At 40.9% G+C, this 25,336-nt stretch overlaps 1 protein-coding gene across 1 annotated transcript in view; it reads right to left on the bottom strand.

Annotated features, from left to right (window-relative positions):
- Positions 1-4,035: 4,035 nt before the first annotated feature.
- The window catches only part of OVCH2 (ovochymase 2), a 35,168-nt gene continuing 13,867 nt past the window's right edge, over positions 4,036-25,336 (bottom strand). The window contains exons 2-15 of the mRNA XM_077964886.1: positions 19,317-19,426; positions 18,448-18,539; positions 16,603-16,775; positions 16,161-16,256; positions 15,769-15,920; positions 14,767-14,956; positions 13,284-13,307; positions 10,897-10,987; positions 10,652-10,776; positions 9,791-9,931; positions 9,280-9,410; positions 6,126-6,219; positions 5,479-5,610; positions 4,036-4,237 (exon numbers count right to left, since the gene is read on the bottom strand). Of these exons, the coding sequence (XP_077821012.1) occupies positions 4,155-4,237; positions 5,479-5,610; positions 6,126-6,219; positions 9,280-9,410; positions 9,791-9,931; positions 10,652-10,776; positions 10,897-10,987; positions 13,284-13,307; positions 14,767-14,956; positions 15,769-15,920; positions 16,161-16,256; positions 16,603-16,775; positions 18,448-18,539; positions 19,317-19,426 (1,634 nt within the window). The 3' untranslated portion in view covers positions 4,036-4,154. The remainder of the gene's footprint in view (positions 4,238-5,478; positions 5,611-6,125; positions 6,220-9,279; positions 9,411-9,790; positions 9,932-10,651; positions 10,777-10,896; positions 10,988-13,283; positions 13,308-14,766; positions 14,957-15,768; positions 15,921-16,160; positions 16,257-16,602; positions 16,776-18,447; positions 18,540-19,316; positions 19,427-25,336) is intronic.

Below are 25,336 nucleotides of genomic sequence, written 5' to 3'. Positions count from 1 at the left end.
ACATTCTTTCTCACTTTACAAGAAACATGAGAGTCTTGACACTGCTGGGTTTCCAGTGACTTGGTGGAGGAGCTGGTAGGAGAGTGGGGGCACACAGAGAAGTCAGGTGGCAGGGTCCCCCAGGAGGGCTGGAGGCTGAGCAGGGACATGCTGTTCCTGGTAGACGCAGAGTGGGAGGGAGAAGAACCACACCACCCTATGAGAGCATACTTATACCCAGCTACGTGAGATACCCCTTGAGGGCTACAGGACATTGGAAGGGCATTTTGTAAGAGCTGAGACCCTTCATGACAGGTTGGCACAGGAATAAGTGGGACTTGGGTGTTATTAAGGCAATTCTATTTCTACCCAAATATGCCCACCTGAGAGGTAGCATAGCACTGCGCCAAACTCTGGTAGAAGGTTGCTGAGGTATGAAGTCCTGCTCCACCAGTTTACAAATGATCTGGCTGGGGACTATTACTGAACATTTCCAGGTCTTGGTTTCTCCATCTTTAAAATGGGTATGATGATGACGATGATTCTTTCTTCTTAGGGTCATACGATGATTTTATTAGTTAATTCATATGAAACATTTAGAATGAAGCCTAGCATATAATGAATTATATATTAATGCTATTATTAATTTTACGTAAGTTTTGATTTAAAAATGAGTTGTAGAGTACCCATAACAGTAATTATCACTTAATGTATGTTAGTTGCCATTCTTTCATGATGAACAAGCAAGTACTACATACTTTAAATTAAAAATGACAGACATTTGTTGTTTAATAGATTTTTAAAATTATTAAAAACAACAGAGAAAAAGAAGCACCATCATTCTCACAAATGAATTTGTCTATACTGAGCCTGATCCCAATCTATAAAGTATCTGCAGGAAGAAAGGAAATCAAAATCCTGAAACTATGAAAGAAGGACCCTTTCCCTTACTTCATATCAGAGAGTGGAACATTTCCAAAAATTCACAGAAAGCTTTTTTTAGAACAGACCATTCAATTCTGAGAAGAAGGTTCTTAACATTGTCTATAGTGTGTCCCTGAGCATCCTGAAGATTTTAAATAAGTTGTCACAGCAGCTCCACCCAGAGGCTGTTTCATCAAACCACAAAGTGACACTCCCAGCCCCCAAGTGTCCTGTGGAGAGCAGAAAGATGGCGGCTGGAGCGCTCACCCAGCGGGAATCGTTGCCCGCATCTGCTACGCTGTTTAGAATTTCTGGAGAGAAACACAGCATACTCCTGGCATGCTTCTGATGCAAAGGTGGGGATTTTAAGCTGCTGTAGCTTGTTAGACTTCTTTCTACCTTAAAGGCAAGGAATCTCTGTTAAGGTCATAAAGATCCCCCCTCCGCCCCCGAAAAAAAAAGAATATATTTTCAGGAGATATATTTTAGAGCATTTTATTCATACAGATGAAAAGAAAGGTGATTCCACCATGTGGCCTAAAAGGTATGTGATATTTCTGTGCAAATTGTCAAAAAATATGATGTTACCCAAAACATTATTTGTAAGAAGCGATGGCTGTGGGAAGAATAATAATAATAAAGCCTAAGACATAATTTTGAGAAAATTGAAGGCTAAGGCTGAGAAATAAATTGTTACTGGGATTTTGCTAGTGTATCGGAACTGCCTCTATGACCCTATGACTCCTGAAACCTGAGAGCTTCAGGCAACAGAGGCCAGAGACTCAAAACAACACTTGGGGACCTTTCTTTATGAAAGTGAAATCTACTTCCAGGGAGCCTCTTTCTCACCTCCTATTCACTCTCCATCTTTAGCAATCAGACCGTGGAATTCCGACTCACTGAGGTTACCTAAAACATCCCAATGGCCAAATCCAAAGGCCTCTTTTCCCACTGTTATATTACTAGATTCTGTCCAGCATTTTTCATTATTGATGCCTCTCTCCCCTGTCTTTGCTTGGGCTGCTATAACAAATATACCATTGACTTGTTGGTTTAAACAAGAAATTTATTTCGCAAAGTTCTGGAGACTGCCAAGTCCAAGATCAAGGTATTGGCAGATCCAGTGTCTGGCGAGGGCCCCCTTCCTGGTTTGAAGATGTCTGTCTTCTTGTTTTATCCTCACATGGGGGAGAGCAGAAAGAGAGGAAGCACGCTCTCGTGCATCTCTTCTTATAAAAGAACTAATCCCATCCATGAGGGCTCCACCCTCAGAACCTAATTATCTCCCTAAGGACCCACTCCAAATATCATCACATTGGAGATCAAGCTTCAACACATGAATTTGGTAGGGGTACAAACATTCAGTCCACAGCAAAACCTAATCTCTTTCCACACAGCTGCCATGTCTGTCCTGGTTCTCCTCCTCCCCTTATGCCAGGCTCCTTTCAGCCTCTTTCTTTGGTTCTTCTGTCTTCCCTTTTCTCTTTTTCCTCTAAAAATAGGTTCTTTTGGGTTGCAACTCTCACCTTTATCTGCTACTTCCCAGACCACCCCATCCCAGGCTTGATTCTTAATTCCTGGACATCTGCAGCTGGATATTCCACAGGTAAATTGACAGGCACACACTAAATTCATCTTCAACCTCTCACACCCTCCTCAAATGTGCTACTGCTATGATAGTTCTCTTTTTTGGTCTTTGGAAATACTGTGCTTTGCAATGACTTTGCTGAATGTACCCCCGGTGGCCAAGAGAAGGAATCACTGCAGCCACACTTCACAAAAATTTTTCTACCCGGGGCTTCCATGCATTATGAGGTCATTGTCATAGAAGCCAGAACAAAAAGAGTCCAACTGCTTTTATCCCTTCTCGGGAAAAGGAATTTTCATTCTCCACTCTCTCTATTATTCTGTGTCCTATGTGTCAGAAAATTTATAAAAATAAAAATAAAAAATGGCTTGACTTTTCTCCTGATAAAGTATCAAAATGGCAAACTATAAAAGTTTCCCCACCTCATCTTCTGCCTGCTCTCCTCACAACTGTGTTTTCCACATGGAACAAGATGTCACTCATATATGCCAATGGATGTCATGGACAAACAAGGAACACGGAAAGCTCAGAACTTCTCGATGCTCATTGGCACTAGAACATAGTGATATACTTGCTATTTTTCAGAGGTGGGATCTTGTGGATGAGACCACAATTTGGCACAGAAAGTAGTCATTGCCCCTAAATTATTCACTTGAGATGGAAACTTGTATTCTGGTGACTGGAAATATTCCAGTGTTGCTTTGAGCAAAAGGGACAATGACCACATACCATGAAGCTCCATGTGATGGCTTTTTTGATATGTCAGCTTGGCTAGGTGACAACCCACAGTTATTAAATCAGACACTAATCTAATTGTTGCTGTAATGAAATTTTGCAGAAGTAAGTAAAGTTCCTAATCATTTGACTCTAGGTAAAGAAGATCATCTTGAATAATCTGGGTGAACCTGACTTGATTAGTTTGAAGGCCCTAAAAGCAGGGCTTAGGCTTCCCCAAAAGAGAGAAGAAATTCTGCCTGTGAAGAACAGCTTCAGCCCATGCTGTGGAATTCCAGTGTTTCTATGATTTTCCCTTTCTGACCGCCTGGCCTGTAGATTTACCTGCTTAGTCAGCCCCTAGAATTGCGTAAGCCAATTCTGGTGTATCAGTTTGTTAGGGCTGCCATGACAAAGTATCACAAACTAGGTGGCTTAGAACAACAGAAATTTATTGTCTCATAATTCTGGAGGCTAGAAGTCCAAGATCAAGGTGTCAGCAGGGTTGACTCTGTCTGAGGGCTCTGATGAGGAGTCTGCTCCAAGCCTCTCCTCTAGCTTCTGGTGGTTTACTGGCAGTTACTGGTGCCCCTTGGCCTGTAGATGATGTATTGCCCCAACCTCTGCCTTCATCATTACACAATCTTCTCCCTGTGTGTGTTTGTCTCTCTGCTTCCAATTTTCTCCTTTTAATAAGGACACTAGTCATATTGGATTAGGGCCCAGGCTAATAACCTCATTTTAACTGATTAACTCTGTAACAACCCTGTCTCTAAATAAGGTCACATTCTGGGGTACTGGAGGTTAGGACTCCAGTATATTTTAGAGGAAGATGTAATTAAATCTATATCACCTGCTTCTTCAGTTGAACCCTGGATTATACTCTGTGTGTATCACTTGGTACCCAAAACAGCTTACCAGAAACATTGGTTTGTCCATTTGGCACATCTCATGTCTCCAGAAACATTGATTCATCCTCTGATACGGAGATGTTTAAATCTGGGTATATTGGGTATAAGTATGATACAATTACTCAGCTCCCACAAAGATCGCCAGGGTTGAAGATTTATCAGAAAATGATTTATGACGCTATTGTTAGAATTCTGGGGCACCTCAGTCAGCTAGACTCTGTAGGTATTTCAAATGAAGAGTGGGGCATTTTAACTTTAACTTGGCTTTGCCATCTGCAGCTGCTTAATACTGACAAGAATGAACAACTTGGAAAGCAGGTAACTGACTTTGTGGGGTTTGGAAAGAAGAATCATGGGTGTGAGAATGTGTAAGGAAGCTGGTTAGGTAGTTCAGATGTCCAGAGTCTGGAACTGGTGAAGATACTTCATATTTCTATGTCTCTGTTATGTATTACACACTTGCTTGTGGCCAAGTGTATCTTATTTGATTTAATCCTCGCTGCATTCTTATTAGGGATGCATTGTTTTCCCTTAGTAGGGTTGAAATAAATGAGTCTTAGATGTCTCTTTCTTAAGATTACACATCTAGTAATGATCGGCCAGGATTCAGACATACAGTCACTCGTTCTTTGTGAACTCCATATATGTGAATTCACCTACTCACTAAAAATTATTTACAGCTCCAGAAGTGATACTTATGTTGTTCTCAGGATCATTCATAGGCTTGTGAAGAGTGACGAAAAATACACGTTGTTAGACACACATGTTTCCAGATGAGGTAAAACAAGGCAATGTTTTGCCTTTTTGCTTCAGCCCTCATCCTATAAACAAGTGTCCTTTTCGTGGTCTATTTAGTAGCACTTTTTTTTTTCAAGTCTGTTCTTTTTATTGGTGACCTCGATGTTTAAAATGGCCCCAAGCATAGTGCTGAAGTGCCATCTAGTGTTCCTAAGTGCAAAAGTCTGTGATGTGCCTCACATAGAAAACACACGTGTTAGATCTAAGCTTTGTTCAGACATGAGTCACAGTGCTGTTGGTCATGAATTTAATGGCCATGAATTCATTGTAATGAACCAACAATATATATTCAATAAGATGTCTTTAAACAGAAACACACATAAAACAAGTTTATGTACTGATCAGCTGATGAAAATGTACCTTGCAGGCACCTAACCCTATACATTTCCTAGGAGCGATGGCTGAGTATTCTCTTGTTCAGTGTCCATGGTGACTTGATAGGATGTAATTATTGAAGATAGTGAGAATTGACTGTCTCCATGTTGAGCTCTAAAGACTGCCCTCTAATTCATATCACAAGGATTAGAACTGGGAACCAAAGAGCTGGTGACTCTATCTTCTTACCTGCTTTAGGAATGAAGGAGACTGTAGCCTGAAAGCCCCTGAAGGTCCCATTTTCATCCGATTGGAAGCTGATGAGCATGATGCTGGAGGGGCTCAGCACAGGGGTGGGGACATCATAGCCACACACCCGAGCTTGTTGAAGGCCAGCCCAGGCAAGACATTGTCCAGCACCCAGCAGATATCCATGGCATTGGAGAGAAGAAAAAAGAAAATTGTCCTTCAGGTAATTGTTGAGAAATATGCTTTTCACAATTCATTTTCAAAATGAAGGCGGCTCACTCCTTAAACAGGTAATTAACACCAAGACATTTCAATTTGGTTTTCTCTCCCAAACACTCCCATACTCAATGATGTTAAGGGAACTGGTTCTAGCCTCAGGACTTGTTTCAATGGAACTTCCCCCTTCTGACTCCTAGTTTCCTCATGGGCCTTTCACATTTCTGTTTCAGTGGTTCTTTGATTCTCCCTCTTTCTATTCCTGCCCCCATAATGAAGAACACAAAGGAGTGATGGTGAGACCACAGGGAGGGGTGGAGGTGGTGCAGGAAGATGAAGGAAGATTGATCCGTCTCCTTTTCGTTCCCATCTCAAGACTGGGTCCAAACGCAAACCAGAGCGAGCTGAGGCTCAGGGGCCACAAACCTAACCTATTTCCTTCTTCCTTTCTACGTCACTGTGCACTGTCACATAGTCGGAAGTGCAGTCTCCACTTTCTTCTATTTCCAGACTCTGAAATGAAAGCTGAGAAGACGCGAAGTTACATGCAGAGTAAACAATCTGAATGAATTACTTGACTTTGATTCAGCAGAGAAATTTGAATTGCTCAACTTGTTCTAGAGTAAGACCTTAGATGAGAAAGTTAATGGGGTATTCAGGAGTGGGTCAGATTACCAACAAAAGGATTCTATATCACAGGCTCTCTAACTTTTTGAAATAGCTACCAGATATGGCCTCAATCAAAGGGCAGGAAACTGTGCAAATATTTTAGCTTCCTAGCGACTCTAAGAGATTAAAAGAGCTACCGCATGGGGATTTTTTTTCCTGGAAACAACTAGACACTCAACTCAACTAATTGCATATACACAAAACTGCTTCTCTGGACATCTTAGTGTTGTTCACCTGGTTCCTGATGTTTCATCTTGAACCCCTAGTTCTCCTGAATCAAGACTAAAATTTGTTGTGCCCCTTGGAGACCATGTCTTTCTACCCAGCAGGATATATCTGGCTATTCTTCTCACCTACTCTGTCCTGTTGCCACTAAATTTCCATGCCTCACAGCAAAATTCTGATAAGGCACGATATGAGTGAGTCTAATTGCTGATATAAAACAAAGTATCATCTGAGCTACTGAAAGCATTTGCATAAGTGGGCTCAGAGTCAAATGTAGCAATCCTCATGAATGTGCATGAAAAAGGAAATCCTTGTATGAGTTAGAGAGAGTTGATTTTGGATACTAAGCTTAAATGTAAACCTCAGCAAAATTCTCAAGTAGATTATTAGGCTATGATGAGTAATGACCTAGAAAACAAAGGTGATCACCTGGAATCAACCTAGGTTCACCAAGAATAAATAATGACAAACTTTTTCTCATAGTTTCTGTAATTGTGATGCTTATTGGTAGCATAATATTTCATTTATCTCTATCCTTGACACCTGCATTTTTTGCTATCTTAAAAACTTGGCAGTGAATATCTTTATGCATTTACTTTTTTTCTTCTCTTGTATAATTCCCTGCATGGGACACTTGTTTTGTGTCAGGAAAAGGGAGAACTATCTAGACAGAAGGAACAGTGTGAAGGAGAAACAAAGAAACAATAAAGAGTGATCTTGGAGCAGTTTAGTGAGCACTAGCCAATTGAATTTGAAGTGAAGAGTGCCGGGAGAGAGGGCAGATGAAATAGGAGTTCCAGTTTTAACACATAGTTTGGTGGGGATTCAATGGGACCCGGACTCTGAGCGAGATGCAGAAAGGACTGTGTGGATAAAACAAAACTGGAGGCAAATAATTACTAATGGTGAAGGTAGGCTTGGGGAGGGGGACATGTATCAGAAATAGGATTCATTCAAACATTTATTAAACCCTTACTGGGATACTTTCTGGGAAGGGGCCCTTTTCTCTCCAAGTCAAATGATGAGCATATTGCTATGACTTGTAACACCAATTTCCAAATTACTATCTTAGATGAGTTCTGCAAAATGACGCTGTCACTGGCAGGGTATGAGAACATCACTTCACTGATGCACAACACTCAACCTTTATTTATTGAAGAGATATTTTTCAATCACTTCTGGCTCTGGCATTTTCAGATTTTCAACTAAATTTCCTCTTCTTCCTCCACCTGGAAACATGCTCACAACCTAAATTTTATCCTCCATCACTAACAAATTTTCCTTAATTCTGCTGAAATTTTTGTCCCAACTTTGTTTAGGTTTGAGGAACTTTTAGAAAGAAATCTATACCAACTGCCTCCATATCATCTTTCCCCACTCATTCATAAAACCTGTGTGATCTTCTTTCTGCCATTAACATCTGACTTAACGTGATATTTCAGATACCACCAATCCAAACTCCTCTCAATTGTTCAATTTCCAGTCTAATTATTCTCCCTTTTTATGGAGGTGTGTGGTGGGGACTGGACACCTCAGTTCTCATCTGTTTAAGTTCTAACTTAGTGTGGTATCCAAATGATTGGTCACATCTTTTTGTTTGGTTTGTGTTTTAAGTTAAAGGCTGCATTCTCCAGGCTGTCACAAGAACACACCAATTTGGTTCTCCCACATCTCAGAGCTCTTTCCATCTCTTAAGTACATGAGAACGCTGGGGTCTCATCATCCCTCACTCCTCTCCCCTTTATTTTCTACTCTCCTTTCTCTCCATCTTACACCGTCTTGTTTTCAATTATTATTTTAAGAGAAAGACCTGTAAGAAAACGCCTCATTCCAATCTCACCCTGACTGCAGTCTTTCTTCTACCTCCCTGATGATATCTCTCTGCAGATGATCCATTAGTGTTTAATGGACAAACAAGTAACCACAAACACTGCTAATCAAATGTGGAATAAACTCCATTTCCAGACATTCAAAGGCCTCCATACATTGACTTCCGCCTTGCCTTCCACCGCCCACTCCAGGACACCTTAAGACCCTCTTAAACCAGCGATTCCCTGAGCCTGATCTGCACTGGTTCCTCTAGGCTTGCTCTGTCCTCTCTGCTTGAAAGGCTTGGTGATTTTGGCCTGATTGTCCTTGACTTTTGTTATCTATAACTTACAATGTGTTTGTGAGCAGTTTAATAAATAAGGAAGAAATGCTTGTTTCTGGAATAGACTAAGAAAGTCACCAACACAAAGATTTCTTTTTTTTTTTTTTTTTTTTTTTGAAGAGTTTCGCTCCTGTAGCCCAGGCTGGAGTGCAGTGGCACAATCTCGGCTCACTGCAACCTCCATCTCCCAGGTTCAAGCAATTCTCCTGCCTCAGCCTCCCGAGTAGCTGGGACTACAGGTGCCCGCCACTGTGCCCGGCTAATTCAATGCAAAGATTAAAGCAGCACTTTTTTTTTTTTTTTAAACAAAAAGTAAAGAGCACAGTGTCATCTACTGGAAAAATGTGTAGTTGCAGGGGAAACTGAGCGGATCCATCATTCAGCAAGTATTTATTGACAGCTTTGTGTGTCAGGTGCCAGGTTCTAGGTACTGCAAATACAGCAGTGAATAAATCAGATAAAACCTCTGACCTCATGGTGCTTATGTTAGCTGTTTTGTGAATTTACCATAGCTAAGTAAGTACAGCCAAAGTCAATACCTTAATTAGGTGATGTTTGGGAGCTTGAAAAATCCAGTCACAGTTAGCCATGTCACTGTAGTTTTCAGGATAGTTTAGACTCTGTATGAGGCCTTCTTCAAAAAGGACAGTTAAGTAACTGCAACCTGAATCTGAAACATAAGAAAAAATCCAAACAGATGGCACCATTCAAATAAAGAAGAATTCTCACTGCTCTCCCTCCTGTCTCCTGAAAATGATGCATACCAATTGCATTTTCAGACATTGCCAACAAGAAAAGAGATAGTGCATGATTCTCCAGAACTCTTCAGGCCCTCTCGACTCACTTGGATGGCAATCACTACGAGCTAGCAGGGTGAACTCAGGGTTGAGGGGGAGACTGCCCCCTGTTCCCCAGTTAGCCTGTGCCCCTCTCCCATGTGGAGCCAGCTGAGCCTTGGGAGAGGCATCCCTGCCTCTCACCTAATTCCTATGGGGCCTAAGCTTCTACAGAAGGTGGGGATAGTACGTAATTAAAAGTAAATGGTTTTACCAGGAATGTAGTTTGGTTTAAGAGCTTTATAGGTAAGATTAAACCCAGCTGCATAATCTGTGGCATCAGAGACGAATTTCAGCCTTAGAGAATTAGAGCCAACAAGAATGGATGAAGGGAGGCTTTCTGCACAAAATTTTCCTGCAGGATGAGAAAAAAAGATTCTTTGTTCAGAATCTAGAAAATAGTCCCCCTTCAGTGATTTAAGAAGAACTGAATTTGCCGTGATATTTCAGGAGTCCAATCCTAAGTTTCTCAGTCTTGTCACAGTTGACATTTTGAGCCAGAACCTTCTTTGTGTTCTTGCTATCCTGCATCTTTTGTAGGATATTTGGTAGCATTTCTGGCCTCTACCAGTGACAATTCCTGCACTTGTGACAACTGAAAAATGCTTCTCAGTCATTGCCAAATGTGTCCATCACCTCCAGCTGAGAAACCACAGAAACGCCATTCCATTTCTGTTTCTTATAAGTAACCTGTCTCCTTCTCATGGTTGTCTATTTGTATTTCCCTTCTTAGCTTGATGAGGCAGGGAAAGGTCATTTTCACAGCTAGGAAAGCAGTGACCTGTCTGGAGATCCTGAGAGGCCCTGACTATATCTAGAGTTTATTCCTCATGGACACCAGGTCTGGCAAATGAGCCTAGGAAGCCTGATTTGATGGGAAGCAGATTTGCCCTGTGACCTTGCAGCCATCATCCAGGCTCAGATTTGGTTCCTTCCCACTCCCAATTCTGAGTCTCAAAGCTGAAGTCAGACAGTGCGGCATTTACAGATGGCTCAGTGCCAGACATAAGATAACGAGGCCTCATTCAGCCCACTTGGCACCAGTTTCCATTTGACACTGTGAAAATCCACTCACCGATGGGTCTGTCTTCTAAAGAATACATTGACAAGTAATTGTGGTGACAAGACTCAACATCTAGGTGGGAAAAACTGAGCAACACATGCATTTCCTCTGGTACCAGCAGGGTCCAGACACACCATCTGTAGGCAGATCATGGAGAGGGTGTTATTTCTAGACAGAAAATGACTATCACAGTCCAATTAGTGGGCACAGCCAGACTGGAGGTGGGAGTAAGGAGGAGTGCAAAGGGGGTTACTCACTGTTTGCTCTCATAATATAGGTGGAGGCTTTCTGGGAAGTGCAGCTCCCCCTCAGCCCCGCTGACTGTGACATCCTGCTCACTGCACCTGGCTGGGAGGAAAAGCCAGGAGAGTCAGGGTTAGCTGTGCCAGCTAACCACAACAGCCCCTCCCTCTAGAAGCTGCAAACACCATAGCCTCCTGGTTCTTCTTGATGTACTCTTTGTTCTTCATGAAATCTTCTCCTGTCTTTACTTCTATGATGCCTTTTTGATTCCTTTTAGATCCTGCTTAACCTTGAAATTCTATGATTGGTTTTCTTTCCTTAACTCTTCTTTCTTTTTATTTTTGAGGCAGGGCCTCAGTCTCTCACCCAGGGTGGACTGCAGTGGCATGATCACAGCTCACTGCAACCTCAACCTCCCAGGCTCAAGCAGTCCTCCTGCTTCAGCCTCTCGAGTAGCTGAGACCACAGACTCACACCACCACACCTGGCTAATTTTTTTGAAGAAATTATTCGTGAGACGGAGTCTCACTTTGTTGCCTAGGCTGGGTCTTGAACTCCTGGACTCAAGCGATCCTCCCACCTGGGCCTCCCAAATTGCTGTGATTACAGGCATGAGCCACCTCTGGCCCTTTACTCTTCTTTTGCTGACCTCATGCTTTATTCTATAAGTGCAGGTATTTCCCAGGTTCTAGCCTTCATCCTCATATGCTCTCTCTCTATGATCCCTTGGACCAGTTTCATTCATACACTCCGTTTCAGATGTCATCTCTACATTTCTGAACTTCAGACCTGATTTTTTATGACGGTTTCTTAGATGTCTCCCTCAGAACTCAATATGCTACAAATAGAATTCCTTGGGTCAGCAAAACTGCCCCCACTTCTGATTTTATTATTGTTGTGCACCCTTTTCTTAGTCTCTAGTGCTCAAAACTTTGATACTATCTTCTCCTCCTCCTTCTTCCTTACAACCTTTCATCTAATTGGCTCCCAATCCTCATTTCTTGTTTCTATTCCTTCCTTTTCATTCTGTGGACATTGCCTTGGTTCAAGCCTTCATTTGTTGTCTCTCAAACTAATGCAGAATTTCATACGTCCATGCATTCGTCCCCTCACAACCCATCCCCTACATGCTGTTCTTATGCTATTATAGTTCAAATCTGCTTATCTAATTAATCAGCTTTCTATTACTCAATCATATCCAAACTTTTTTGGCTGGCATTTTAAGTTTACATAGTTTGATCTCAAGTTATGTTTCTATTCTTCTCCCTTATAAATCCTCATCACATGCCCTATGCTTTTGTTGCTTTAGCTGATTTATGCCCTATATTTTTTTGTCTTCATCCTTAAGATCCTTCCTTTAATAAGGATGATTCCTTGAGCTGGAATATTTTTCTTTACCCATATTCCATTTCCACTTGACAAAATCCTACTCCTCCTTCAAGGTGCAGCTTCAAAGATGTCTGTGCATCAGAGCTCCCCTGTGAGTTTATTTGTTTTCAACTAGAAGCAGCTTCTCACTCCTCTGAGCTCTCAGGGTACTATTTTTCTTTTCTTTTCTTTTTTTTTTTTTTTTTTTTTTTGAGACGGAGTCTGGCTCTGTCGCCCAGGCTGGAGTGCAGTGGTGGATCTCTGCTCACTGCAAGCTCCGCCTCCCGGGTTCATGCCATTCTCCTGCCTCAGCCTCCCAAGTAGCTGGGACTACAGGCGCCCGCCACCGCGCCTGGCTAATTTTTTGTATTTTTAGTAGAGACGGGGTTTCACCGTGGTCTCGATCTCCTGACCTTGTAATCCGCCCGCCTCGGCCTCCCAAAGTGCTGGGATTACAGGCGTGAGCCACCGCGCCCGGCTCAGGGTACTATTTTTCTATATTGCTCTTTGTAGATCTTTCCACAGGTTCAAAGAACCACTGATGATTTGAACTAAAATGTCTTAGAGACCATCTGGCCCATACCATTTTCTTTATGGATGAGGGCCAGAGTTAGGAAAAGACTCACCCAAAGTCACAGAGTGAATTCATTGCAGGATCGCAACGGAACAAAGGGGATGAGACCCTATATAAGTAGGGACACTTTCAGGGCAAGGCATGTAGCTTACTGACCACATCTGCACTGCCTTGCCTTGTTTCCCTGAGTCTCTGATTCCAAGCTAGTGTTTGGCAAAGGTTGACTGAATTGGGACAGAGCTCTGGATTGCTAAGAAATGAAATGGGAGGGCAACTGGGGCTTCTGCCAGGCATGGGCTTGCCTGGACTGGCTGGGAATGGCTGTAGGTGCTCCAGGTGGTAGTTTTAGACCTACTGAGCATGGAGCGCTCTTGGAGAGGAAGACTTTAGGAACTGACATTCAGAAGTGCTACATGTTAATTTGTGCTCCCGATGGAGCAGCCTGCAAGGAATACCCACCTCTGGAGCTCTTTCTCTGATTACCTGGGAAAGAAAAAGAAAGATGCAATTGAAAGCCTGTGGTATCCTGAACAATACTTCAAGAAGTTAGCATCTCCTTGGCGCAGAAGAGATTTTTAAGTCAATATGCAACTAATAAAAATCTAATCTGTGGAAAGAAGGGAAGGGATAAATGGATAAAGTAGGAAAGGGGCTCTGGTGTTTTAAAATGATTTAATTCTCTTTATTGAGTGGGCTAATAAGAAACAGTAATTAACTGGAGATTTCACAGAGCAAGGGGGTCATTTTACATAAGAACAGAGGCTAGAGATGGAAATAATTTGTCCATAACTATAAAAGAGTTGCTGGGTTAAATAGGTAAAACTTTGAGGGCTCAGATACCTGCCACTGTACAATATACTTGAAAACAAACTCAAATTCTTACTAAACTTAATTTAAATTAACTTCTTTAGAAAAGGATAAAGGCCTTTTTGAGGTTGGAAGCCACCAGATAAGAAAACAATTAAGTTGGATTTGGAGGTAGCAAAGAAGTTGCAATGAGCTCACTAGTCAGTCTATCATAAGGGTATACACTTGTCCCTCAATGTTTGTGGGGGGTTGGTTTCAGAACCCTTGCAGATACCAAAAATCTGAGGATGCCCAAATCCTTAAACGGCATAGTATTTGCAGATAACCTAGGCATGTCTTCCCCTATGCAGTACTCTAAATTGTCTCTGGAGTACTTGCGATACCTAAGACAATGAAAATGCTATGTAAGTAGTTGTTATACTGTACTTTTAAAAATTTGTATTGTCATTATTATTGTATTGTTATTTTTATCATTTTATTTTTCTCTAAATATTTTTGATCCACAGTTGGTTGAATCTGCTGATGTGGAACCTGCAGATATGGAGGCCTGGCTGCATGTACATCCTGGCTTTCTCAGACTTACTATACCTGGATCTATGCCAGGGATTCTCAATGTGGGTACTATTAACCTTTTGGGTGGGATCATTCTTTGTTGTGGGAGGCTGTCCTGTACTTTGTAGGATGTTTAGCAGCATCCAAGGCCCCTATCCACTGGACACCAGAGCCACTCCTCAGCCCTGCCAGTTGTGACAATAAAAATGTCTCCTGATACTGTCCCTGGGGGCAAAATTGCCCCTGGTTGATAACTACTGATCTGTTATAGTTTGCTGGATTTTGTTGAGAAGTAAGTGGTGAAAGCATATGATCAACTGAGATAGTTTCAATTAAAGGCCAGTTTGAGAAAGTCTAGGATAGATGGATTCATTTTTCATTGAAAATTTGCATGCTGCTCCACATACCATATTTTACTCTTGTTTTATTCAGACTTGGTAAATCTCACAATCCTTGTGTGCTACACTGAGAACAGAGGTAGAGCCTGTCTGTTCAGGTGTTCTGATTTGCCAAGACTCAGATGATGCTCTCTCTGACCCTAGCAGAATGGCAGCTTCTTAACCTTGTGTGATGGCTTAGTTACCAGCTTGGATGTGTTTGTGGATCCAGGGAAGCACTTTACTAAGGTCCGTGAAGATCCCAGGGGATCCTTGATCATTTTTCCTCACATTGTTTCTCCAGCCTCGACCACAGCCCAAACCCCAGGAAGTCACACCAGCCAGAGTCCAGGCCCCCTTTTTATTCCGGCACATGAGTGAACCTCCTGAATCTCCCTGCAGAGGGAAAAAGCCTCTGTTAGCACCACTGTCAGTGTCTATGCCCCAAAGTGCTCACTTTTTCCTCACAACGATGCTGGAGGAGGATCAATGTCATTTCTTCACTTCTAATAATTTAGACTCAGGGTCCTGTGTCTGAAGATCCCAGCACAATTCCCATATGATCCTCAAATATCACTGGAACCCAACAATCCCACCTCCCTTTTCCTCATGGATGGCTTTCATCAAAGTAGCAGACTTTCTTCTTTCTCTTATCTCACGCTGCAGACTCAGAGAAGTCTTGGCCAGCAGTGAGACTGACTTCAGGCCTTGGTTAGTAGGAAGAATGGAGGCAAAGTGTAAAGTTTCCAACGTCCACAAACTGGAAACTTCTAAATAGAAAAGAGTCAGCCATCCTTCAGGAATGGGAGAACCCCGAGTTCATTCTTGGCATTATCTCTGTTATTTGGTCTTTTGGAAAAAGCAGAAGACTTCTTTTAAATCACACTTCCTGCTAAAAACAGATTGTTTCCACTGTCCCTTTATTTTGACCTAACCTCCCTTGGTACTCCTAACCCTTCTTTCCAGATTCCTGCCTTACCTGGGATCAGTCTTCCTGCAGCCTGATTAGGGAAATGGTTTGGATCTACCATTTTTCTCGTACTCTTAACTATTTGACCCCTATAGCTTCTTCAAGACTATTCTTTATTCTACCTCTCCAACATACTTTCTAATTAAATTAAATTTCACTGAAATTTAAGAAAACTAGAAGAAAACAAAACCAAGGGAAGCCTTGCCTGGGGCCTGACAGCCCCACAGCTCCCACCCACCTGACATGCGTCTCTCCCTCCATCAGGAAAGCCTGTGCAAAGAAAGGTCTTCCCACTGATGGGCCTCTTTAGTGTTAACAGAGCTGCCACACACTCTTCCCAGGTCAAAATAGGCAGATTCACTTCCTGCAAGACTTGTGAGAGGACGCCATCTGAAAAACATAGAGATGGAAGCCCCAGCAGGAACTCTTTCACCCTTTCTGAGTTGAAGACGCATCATTTGTGTTTGTGTCACTTGGAAAGACTTGAATTTCTAAGTACAACGTGGCATTCTCTATCTTTAAAAATGTATGCACAATTGTCTTTAAAAAATTGATTAAAAATTCCATTTTCTGATTACCCATCAGAAAGTTCTGACCTCTGCCTAAGAGGAATGGCACAGAAGTTCTTACCTTCAGTTAAGCGGCCCCAGCCTGCAGTTGTACAAGTAAAACCAGCCTCAAATTGCTCCCGCAGCTCTGGAAGACATATGGGTCCCACAAAATGGTCTGAAGAAAAGAGCAAGGTAGGGCTTGTCTTATTCATGGAGGAGAGGACACTATAAAGCCACTTACCAGTTGGTATCCAGGTGGTCCCCTAAAGACCTCATAAGAGTTGTGATAGCTTTGCCTGGCACCTCCAGGGGTTACTTGTCAGATCAAGAAAACCCTCTCCTGACTCCATGTAATGCTATCTCCAGAACCACAAGCAAAAAGAGTTTCAGGTAGGACCCCCAAGCCCAAATCCCTGTCTCAAAGTGCATGACCCAGAGCATATACTGCAGAAAATGTGCTATGGCACAGAGGTTATAGAGAATTTGGGGTAGACAATTCAACACGATCCTCAAATGTTTACCAAATTGGAAGGCTCCAGCCATCTTTAAAAGGGCAATATCATAGTCCATTGGTTTCTTGGTGGAGAAATGTGGATGTATGATGACAGTTTCAATAGTGAGAGTTTGCTCTCCCGGCTCTATCTGGCTTAAGTCATATTCTCCAGCAGTAACATTCAAAGTTGACACAATGTTTCTATGGAAAGCAAACAGTAAAATGAATGAATTTCATTGTGCTTCTGAATACAGTTGCAATGGTTGACACACTGGCTTCTTTAAAATGATATGGATAAATAATATGGGGTGTAAGGCTGCTGAGCAGAGAAAGTGAGAATAATTCCAGCACTGTTAGAAAAAAATTCAGAGATTCCAACTTCCAGTAGAGGACTAGTGAAGAGTGGGTTCATATAGAGCCAAGGATATGATGAATTTAATACTTTGCAATGTTATTTGAAAATATCTAGAGAGGCACATACATTGTAGTTCAGGTCTCTACAGCTATAGGGGAGTTTATTCAGCTACCCTGGGAGGTTGACCTGACCTAATATCAGTGAGATCCTTTTGGAATGATTTGTGATTCCCAGTAAGTATGCTACTTCAATGTCAGAGATCCTATGCTTAGTGTATATTATAAAGCACAGACTGTGTTATAACTAACTAATGTTATCTGAAAGGAATTTGGTGGGATGCATTAAGATAGATAGAGACTTCAGCCTGCCATCGTTTGAGACCCTTCATTCCCAGAAGTGATGCTTCTATACAAAATCGAAAAAGGCATGTTTTCTCTGGGTATACTTCCCTGACTCTTGGCCAAATTAGGTACCTAACTTAACACATAATGTCTCTCTTACCTACCACTTGCCACATTGCTGTGAGATGATCGGTTGACTCTTTTTAAAAGAAAAGTCAAGTCTCTGGGGGCAGAAATCATGTCTTAGTCATTTTGGTATCTTTGGTATCTAGCACAAAGTAAACATCCAGGAAATGTTTGCAGACTTGAAATGAAAGAATGACTATATGGGAACATGATCTTGATTACAGCCTAGTACATGCCCAGAACATAGCCAATAATAGGATATTTGGATAACACAAGAAAGTGGGTAAAGGGAAGTTGTTGGGTTGAATCCCAGAGAGGCAGGATCAATGGGAAAGAAGACAGGGAGCCTACTTTCTATTTTACTGGACCCCCTTTGTTTTCTTTTATCCATTTCTTCAGATGCATAATGAACTAGATATTTTTTCACTGAAATTTAAGAAAACTGGAAGAGAACTCTCACAAATCCTTCTTTATAATGCTCTTTTTTTCCGATTTGGATACTATTATTAACTTCCAGTTATTTTAAGTAAAAACGAATTTTGCCTCTGAAAAGAATATGTGGCCGGGCGCGGTGGCTCAAGCCTGTAATCCCAGCACTTTGGGAGGCCGAGACGGGTGGATCACGAGGTCAGGAGATCGAGACCATCCTGGTGAACACAGTGAAACCCCATCTCTACTAAAACTACAAAAAACTAGCCGGGCGAGGTGGCGGGCGCCTGTAGTCCCAGCTACTCGGGAGGCTGAGGCAGGAGAATGGCGTGAACCCGGGAGGCGGAGCTTGCAGTGAGCTGAGATCAGGCCACTGCACTCCAGCCTGGGCGACAGAGCGAGACTCCGTCTCAAAAAAAAAAAGAAAAGAATATGTGTCATTGACCAAGTGCCACCTGACAATGTCACCCAGCCCCATTTGTGTCATGCAATTAGGATGTTCCTCTATTAAAGCAGTACTCACCCATCACACAGGTCCATGTCTTAATAGAGCTATTGCTGATAATTCCAAAGGAGAGGAAATGGTGGTCTGATCTTCACCCATGGGCTAGGCCTTTCTTACCTGTTTGCAACGCAGTGAGCCGCCGTGATCACCCACTGTGGCGAGACTATGCTTCCTCCACAAATATGCTTCTGTCTTTGTTTCAGAGACACCTAAAATGCAAATACCTTAAATGAAAGCAAGTTCATGCTCTGGGATCCCCCTAAACATGGTGATGAAGCCTATTCTCAAAACCAGACTCAGATATCTCACTCGTAAATATCAAGAATCATGAACTGTGAGAAGATAAAGTTCACACACTACCGCTCAGAAAGAAGAGTGGTGCTGGCAACCCTGGTCTAGATGAGAGGTAGTTAATTTGAGATGATTGGCTGTAAGTATGTGTCAACAGAGGTAGTAGTTAGAAGAGTTGGGATGTATTTACTTATTTTTATAACACTGTTGACGCAGACCTGTTGCTCTAACAATATGAACAGTGTCTGTGAATGAAGACAAAAGAGTATAAGATATAGCAGAGTCTAGCTGAAGAGGTTTGGAAGAAAGGCAAGGTGAGGGCTGGGGAGCCTTTCAACACATGCTCCAATTTCTCTAAGCCTCTTAGGAAAATTGTTTGGATCTACCACTTTTCTCATACTCCTAACTCTTTGACTCCTATAGCTTCTTCAAGCCTCTTCTTTATCCTACCGCTCCAATATACATTCTAATTTTTGCTTATCCTATTTGCGATATTTGACTTGATTCTAAAATGATTTACTATATACAAGTAAATACTTTTTCTTATGACATTCATCACATGCCATGATGACTATTCTGTGTCTTTCAACCCAACTAGGCTGTAGGCTCCTCAAAGATATAAACTTAACCTTAGAAATATCTATAACCATAAAATCTAGCACAGTTCCTGATGCATAGAAGTCCTTGAGACTCACTTGCCAGGGATAGGAACCCTTCTCCACTTGGCTTCCTCCAAGAATGCGACTGAAAATGTTAAAATAATTCCAAGGCTGTACCTTAACCAGACTCCGCCCACAACTGGGAGCTGAGAAAAAAACGAAACAAACATTAAATGATTAGATAGCTTCTAGGATTGAGGTAATATCTTCACTATTTCACCCATGAAACTGAGTCTGAGACTATAGTGTATTGTGCCCAGCACACAGTCAGATATCAATAAATCTTTATTGGATTTAATTCTTTTGAGGAATGGAAAGTGACAGGTTATTTAAGGAGAGTGGAGTGAAGTGTCCTGATTCACAAGTCGGTACTTGGATAGAGGTTTGCTAAGTAATAGAAGAAAAACCTCTTTTCTCTTTATGTAAAATATTTTATCCCTGAAAAAGTTGTTTTTATTTCTTTGCCCTCAATGGGTTTTCTGACTCCTCAGCCAAGGGATAGGCTAGATTAAGGATGTTTACCACCACCTGGTAACTCAAGGATGGCACATCTTCTGTCCCTCCTGGAGGTCATCCTTTTCCATATTTCGAAGGAGGATTAGAACTAGCCTTGCCTCATAATCACCATGCTTCACTGCCTACCTAAGTTCTGTAATTCTTATTCCTAAGCTTGCAGATCACCTCAACTAGGAAGTCTTCCTTGATTTCCTCAAAGTGGGGTTGCCTCTCCCCTGTGTTCTGTAGCATGCTTTCTTCACCCCTTTTATAGTTCTTGTCATGCAGAATTGTGATAATGAATTATTTGCCTCCATCATTGGATGATGAACTACTCGAGGGAAAAAAACATTGCCTTATTCACCTCTGCATTTCTAAGGTTTAGCTTAATTCTTGGCATAAGTAAGCACTTAGAAACACTGGGTGGACGAACAAATGATTTTTCTTGAGAACACATCCTTAAAAGCATAGCTATTTAGATCAACATGTTAAAGTATTCAAAGCTCTTTCATACAGCTTCTCATTTAATGCCAGTCTATGCCTATAAATGAAACACTGTTATCCCCACATTGCAGATGAGAAAACTAAGAATCAAGGAGATGCACAGCTGAATAATGGCAGAGCATGAATGTAACAATAAGTGTTTTGATCCTGAACCCAATGCCAGGATGACATTGGATCAAAAGCTTATTTTCTAACTGTTTCAGTCAAATGAGTCATAAATACTTTAAATACAAAATTTACAATTTCCGGAATTCACTAAAGTCAGAAAACATGTTGATTCTCAGGGCTGGCACAAGTCTGACCAAGGAGAAGTCTGCCAAGAACTGTTTTCAGTTTAAGTTAGTTGAAAGGGAAAAAAAGACCATTTACAATATACTACAGTGAACATACTTCATATTTCTCAGCAAGATGATTTTGCAAAAGATTAAAAATGCTTCCAAATCCATGCTGATTTCCAGACTTTGCTCTATGAATGAAGATGGGATTATGTAATGGGTCCAAGTAAGTGAACAATCTCAGTTCACTTAGGGAAACTAAGTGAAGAAAACAGGGATTGTTCACTTAATTGGATACATTAGTTGCGTTCTATAAATGTTTCACCCTGTGTCCTATGCTGATTGCAGGAGATAAGTCCGAAATAATTGTTTAAAAACAATTAGATAACCAAAATATATTTGCTTCTCCTATTTTCCCAAAGAAACATGGAGTGGAGTTGTGATGTCCATTGTCATCAAAGTTTCAGACAAAGGTAATTATAGAGTTCATTTGAAACTTACCTTTGGGGAGCAAAAGAGTTGCAGATTTACCTTGTTTGAAAAAGACTATTCCTAGTAGTAAAATCAGCTTGTTCCTGCTTATAAGCATTTTGAGACTCACAGTTTTCCCCTGAAATTTTAGAGAGACGACAGCAAAGAAAAATAGGAAGCCTTGGGAGACCAGCAATAAGCCAATTTAAAACAAGTTTATTCATTAACCAAGACTTGGTATATCAAGCATGTCCATCTGATGTTTCTGAATGTAGTGTTTCGCAAAGATCTTTTGCAAGATGTGGAGAAACAACCACAGAAGCAAAATCTTGATCAAACAATATTACATATCCTATTACACCTACATCAATTAGTTGATTCCTCCAGAGTGTATCTGGCTAGCAAAGTGGTTAGCATGTAAGGTTTGCATTTGCGAACATTACTTGCTCCTTTGTAGAGCTTACTACTTTCTATAAAAGGATTGACTATCAAAGTTGTCCTTGTTTACAAGGGTACACGTCCCTACTTTTTTGCAAACGACCCATCCAAATGTATATAATTTTTTTTGGTTAGAGTCGGAGTTTCATCATGTTGCCCAGGCTGATCTCAAATTCCTGGGCTCAAGGGATCTGCCTGCCTCATCCTCCCAAAGGTCTGGGATTACAAGTGTAAGCCACCACGCCCTGCCAATATTCTAAAATATTTTTATTTATCTTATTTTGCAAATGTAACTATGTGATTATTATAAACATATGTTGGTGAAGGAGAGAAGTGGAAAGATACTTGGGTGTCACACTGAGGAAGCCCTGCTATTAGAAAGTCATCTAGGATACTGTCCATTGGGGCATTTGTGACTCTGCATTCCCCTATCATTTTTGTATTTATAGAAGGAAAACACTAAATCTCCTTTACTTCTATGCTTGGTAGATGTTTGAGGAAGTAAAGTGGCTATGATGACCTGTACATCCTTCTCTTTCCTCAATGAGTTTTGGGCACATGGTCAGTGTGTGAGAAATATTTGTAGGATTGTCAATGCCATCTATGACCACATAGAAATATAACATTTTTCTGTCAACTTTTATAAGTTACCCACTAAAAATAACAAATGTCAACCCAAAAACTCTTAATTTCCTTTTGGCAACTTTTGTCTTTGTACAAAAAAAAGTATGAAAATACAACACATACAGATAATATAAATGCAAAACAGAGAAGTTGTAAAACCTAACATTTGTAAGCACTACATGTTTAGGTACACTAATCTAGACTGTAGCCTTATGGAAAGAAACGAAACTCAAACCTCTATTGAGGCTTTGTCTACAACTACTGTAATCCTTATGCCAAGCATTTTTGGCTATTAGTATGGGGTGATAGCCCCAAGAGGTAATCAATCAATGTCTAAGCCCTAAACAAAGTCTCAATCTTCCTTTGACAGCAAGCTCTCTTTAGATTGCTATTGTGTTTTATCAATCACTTTTAAGAGCAACTTGACTAGGAATATGACCTTTCTGATCCCAAATTCACTATATTCTGTCTAAAAGTTGGTACTGCTAATGTCAAAAGTGCAGAAAGACCTAGCGTGGGCCTAGGATGCACCAAACTTGACAAGCCTAAAGTAGGCACATAGCATAGGACAATAAAATTTGACTCTATACTGAAAAAATGATGAGTTTTCCTCTGTAATGTGGGAGTGGAGCATTTTTATTGATTGTCACACAGAAATATGATGAGCTCTTGCTTACTCCTTAATTTCAGGAGAGGATATTTGCTTCAAGCTCTTGCATCACCACAACTGTCAATACACATCAACACACTCTTCACCACATGAAGCTGGTCATTAAGAGTTTGTTACTTTCATCTCTTAAGGGGCTAAAATGTGGCCCCCTTGCTGTTAAAATATTTGCTCTTCATAGGTGGTGCAGCAGGTTCTAAGACGCTACATTTTTGTAAGGCCAGCTATTCAACCCTCCCAGAGTTTGGATAGAAACTATAATAACTGTACATTGTAGTTACTTACAGAGAGGACTATATTAAAGTGTTGCTTGGCATGGTAGTATAAAATCAATTTTTTATACATGAAACTATTAAATCTTTTAAAGGGGAAAAAAATCTCTCTTGGGAATTTTGGACCAAAGTCTGCACCAAACACGGATTTGGGATTCAAATATATTGTTTTCTCTGTCCGTATATCCCCAAGTTGAGAAATTAGTATCAAAATTTATCCTGAAAGCAAAACTCTCTGTCTTCACAGATGATATGATTCTATACCTAGAAAATCCCAGGTCTACCTGTTTCATTTAGTTGTTATATCTTCTGTTTTTCTTAAAACCATAACTTTCTTCTCTCTTTTTATTTGTGCAATTATTTTTGTTGAAAGAATTGGTTATTTAGTCCTTTAGCATTTTCTACATTCTGTATTTTACTGATTGCAGAGCTGTGACTTTAATGTGTTCCTATAACCCTGTGATATAATCCATAGCTAATGATTATAACTTCTGTATTGTACCTTCCAATGAAAAGAGAATGACTACAGTATGAGGAATTCCCTCTCTCTTTTTTCAGATTTTTCCATCAAAACCTTTCACCTTCTGACAGACCTCAGAACACCTCCAACTTTGTTGCTGTGTCTTCCTGGATCAATCCTCACATTTGAGGTTCAAAAAACCTTCATAATTTTTTTTCTGTGTTGACAGCCTCAATTTTGATCAACAGTGCCATAAACACTCACCACCAGGAATATTCTCAGCCACCCCCAGGGGCCCAGAGAAAGTAACAGAATGTACTGTCTGGTAGACAGTCCCAGGAACTGGGTTTCTCGACCTGTCTGCTTCTCATTCTCCCTGAAGTTTCCAGCCACCTGGAATTGCCCTGCTCCATGGGCCCAAATGTCCCCTCACATCTCCCTCCCAGGGGAAAACACCAACTGGTTCTTACTTGGAATAAATTGGAGTGGGTCTACTCCAGAACTTTTTCAGCAGTTTTCTCCTAACGGGGATGTGAGGTTGTGGTTCTTTCCTTAATTGAATTCCATCTACTTTTTAATCTTTCTAGGAATATTCATAATTTGGGACCACTAAAAGTGCTTTCCTTTTTCAGGTTTTCCAGCACTGCTATGAGTTCATTTATTTAATACATTCTTCTTATCATAAATTTGGAGCAGGAGCAGGACACACCGTATGTTCTCAGGCTGCCCACTTAATCCAATCCCTAAGTGGGAATCACTGAATCCTCCTTTATAAAAACCTGCATATTCCCTGTTGCAACTAATAGATGACACTAAAGGCAAATGCAAGGTAAGTTGAAGTGTAAAATAATTAAGAACAATATGAGAATGCCTCAAGGATAATCAAACACAATAAGGGTATTTTTTAAAAATAAATTTTAAAAGGGAAGAGATGATTTGGAACTGAGGGATGCTGTGAATTGCGCAAAGACTCACCATTTGAGTCTTAGAATAGAAATGAGAGTACTCCAGAAAGAAGTTTAGTTATACCCAGGAATTTCAGGAATACTGGGGTAAGGAAGAGTGGGGAAGTTCCTATACATACTAAGCACAGGAGATAGATAGCAAAGAAACAAACTTAAGCAAAAGTGAGCTGGCCAGGAATGAGAGGGAATAGAAGGAAAATCGTGTAGGGATTTGTCTGAGTCAGTGTCTGCAAAAGCAAAAAAATTCACACACAGGCATGTAGAAAATAGGGGAAAGGAAGCTGTATAGGAGTCTGTTTGGAAGAGTTATAATTAGCTCCCAAATTCTTGGTGAGAACTTGATGTGTTATGCTTCAGCCTCTGTAGCTTGTCTCCAAGATACCAGTTTTTATGAAGACAAAATTTTCATGGTATGATGGAGAAAGGAAGTTAACAGGAGATGTAGATGAGTGAGAACAGCCAGAAAAAAAGAGGTAGTTTAGGACAATAAAAAAGGTAACTCTTACAATTATGAAGTGGTGAGGAGGCCAGTTGAGAAGATAAATTTAGCAAATGCATCTTTCTTTCTTTCTTTTGTGTCAATTTTGAAGCTAGTGATTGGTGGAAGCCAAAAAGAAAAAGACAAAATTGAACCAAATCCTCCGACCTGCCAGAGAAAAATAAAAAGCACGCAGAAAAAGTGACAAGGGCTTAGATGACATAATAGCATCATAGAAAGGGTAGGGCATCAATAATTTTTTAAAAAACCATAAATTGAAATCAAGACTGCAACACTTACTAATAGTGTAGCCTTGGGCAAGTCCGTCAAGCCATTAGATCCTTGTATTCCTCATATGTAAAATATAGATAACAGCATATGGGGTAATTCTTTGGTAGTTAGTGAAA

This window comes from Macaca mulatta, chromosome 14 (assembly GCF_049350105.2).
Source record: "Macaca mulatta isolate MMU2019108-1 chromosome 14, T2T-MMU8v2.0, whole genome shotgun sequence".
Lineage (NCBI taxonomy): Eukaryota > Metazoa > Chordata > Mammalia > Primates > Cercopithecidae > Macaca > Macaca mulatta.
The sequence above is the reverse complement of the archived record's forward strand: the minus strand, read 5'-3'. Positions and strand labels throughout refer to the sequence as shown.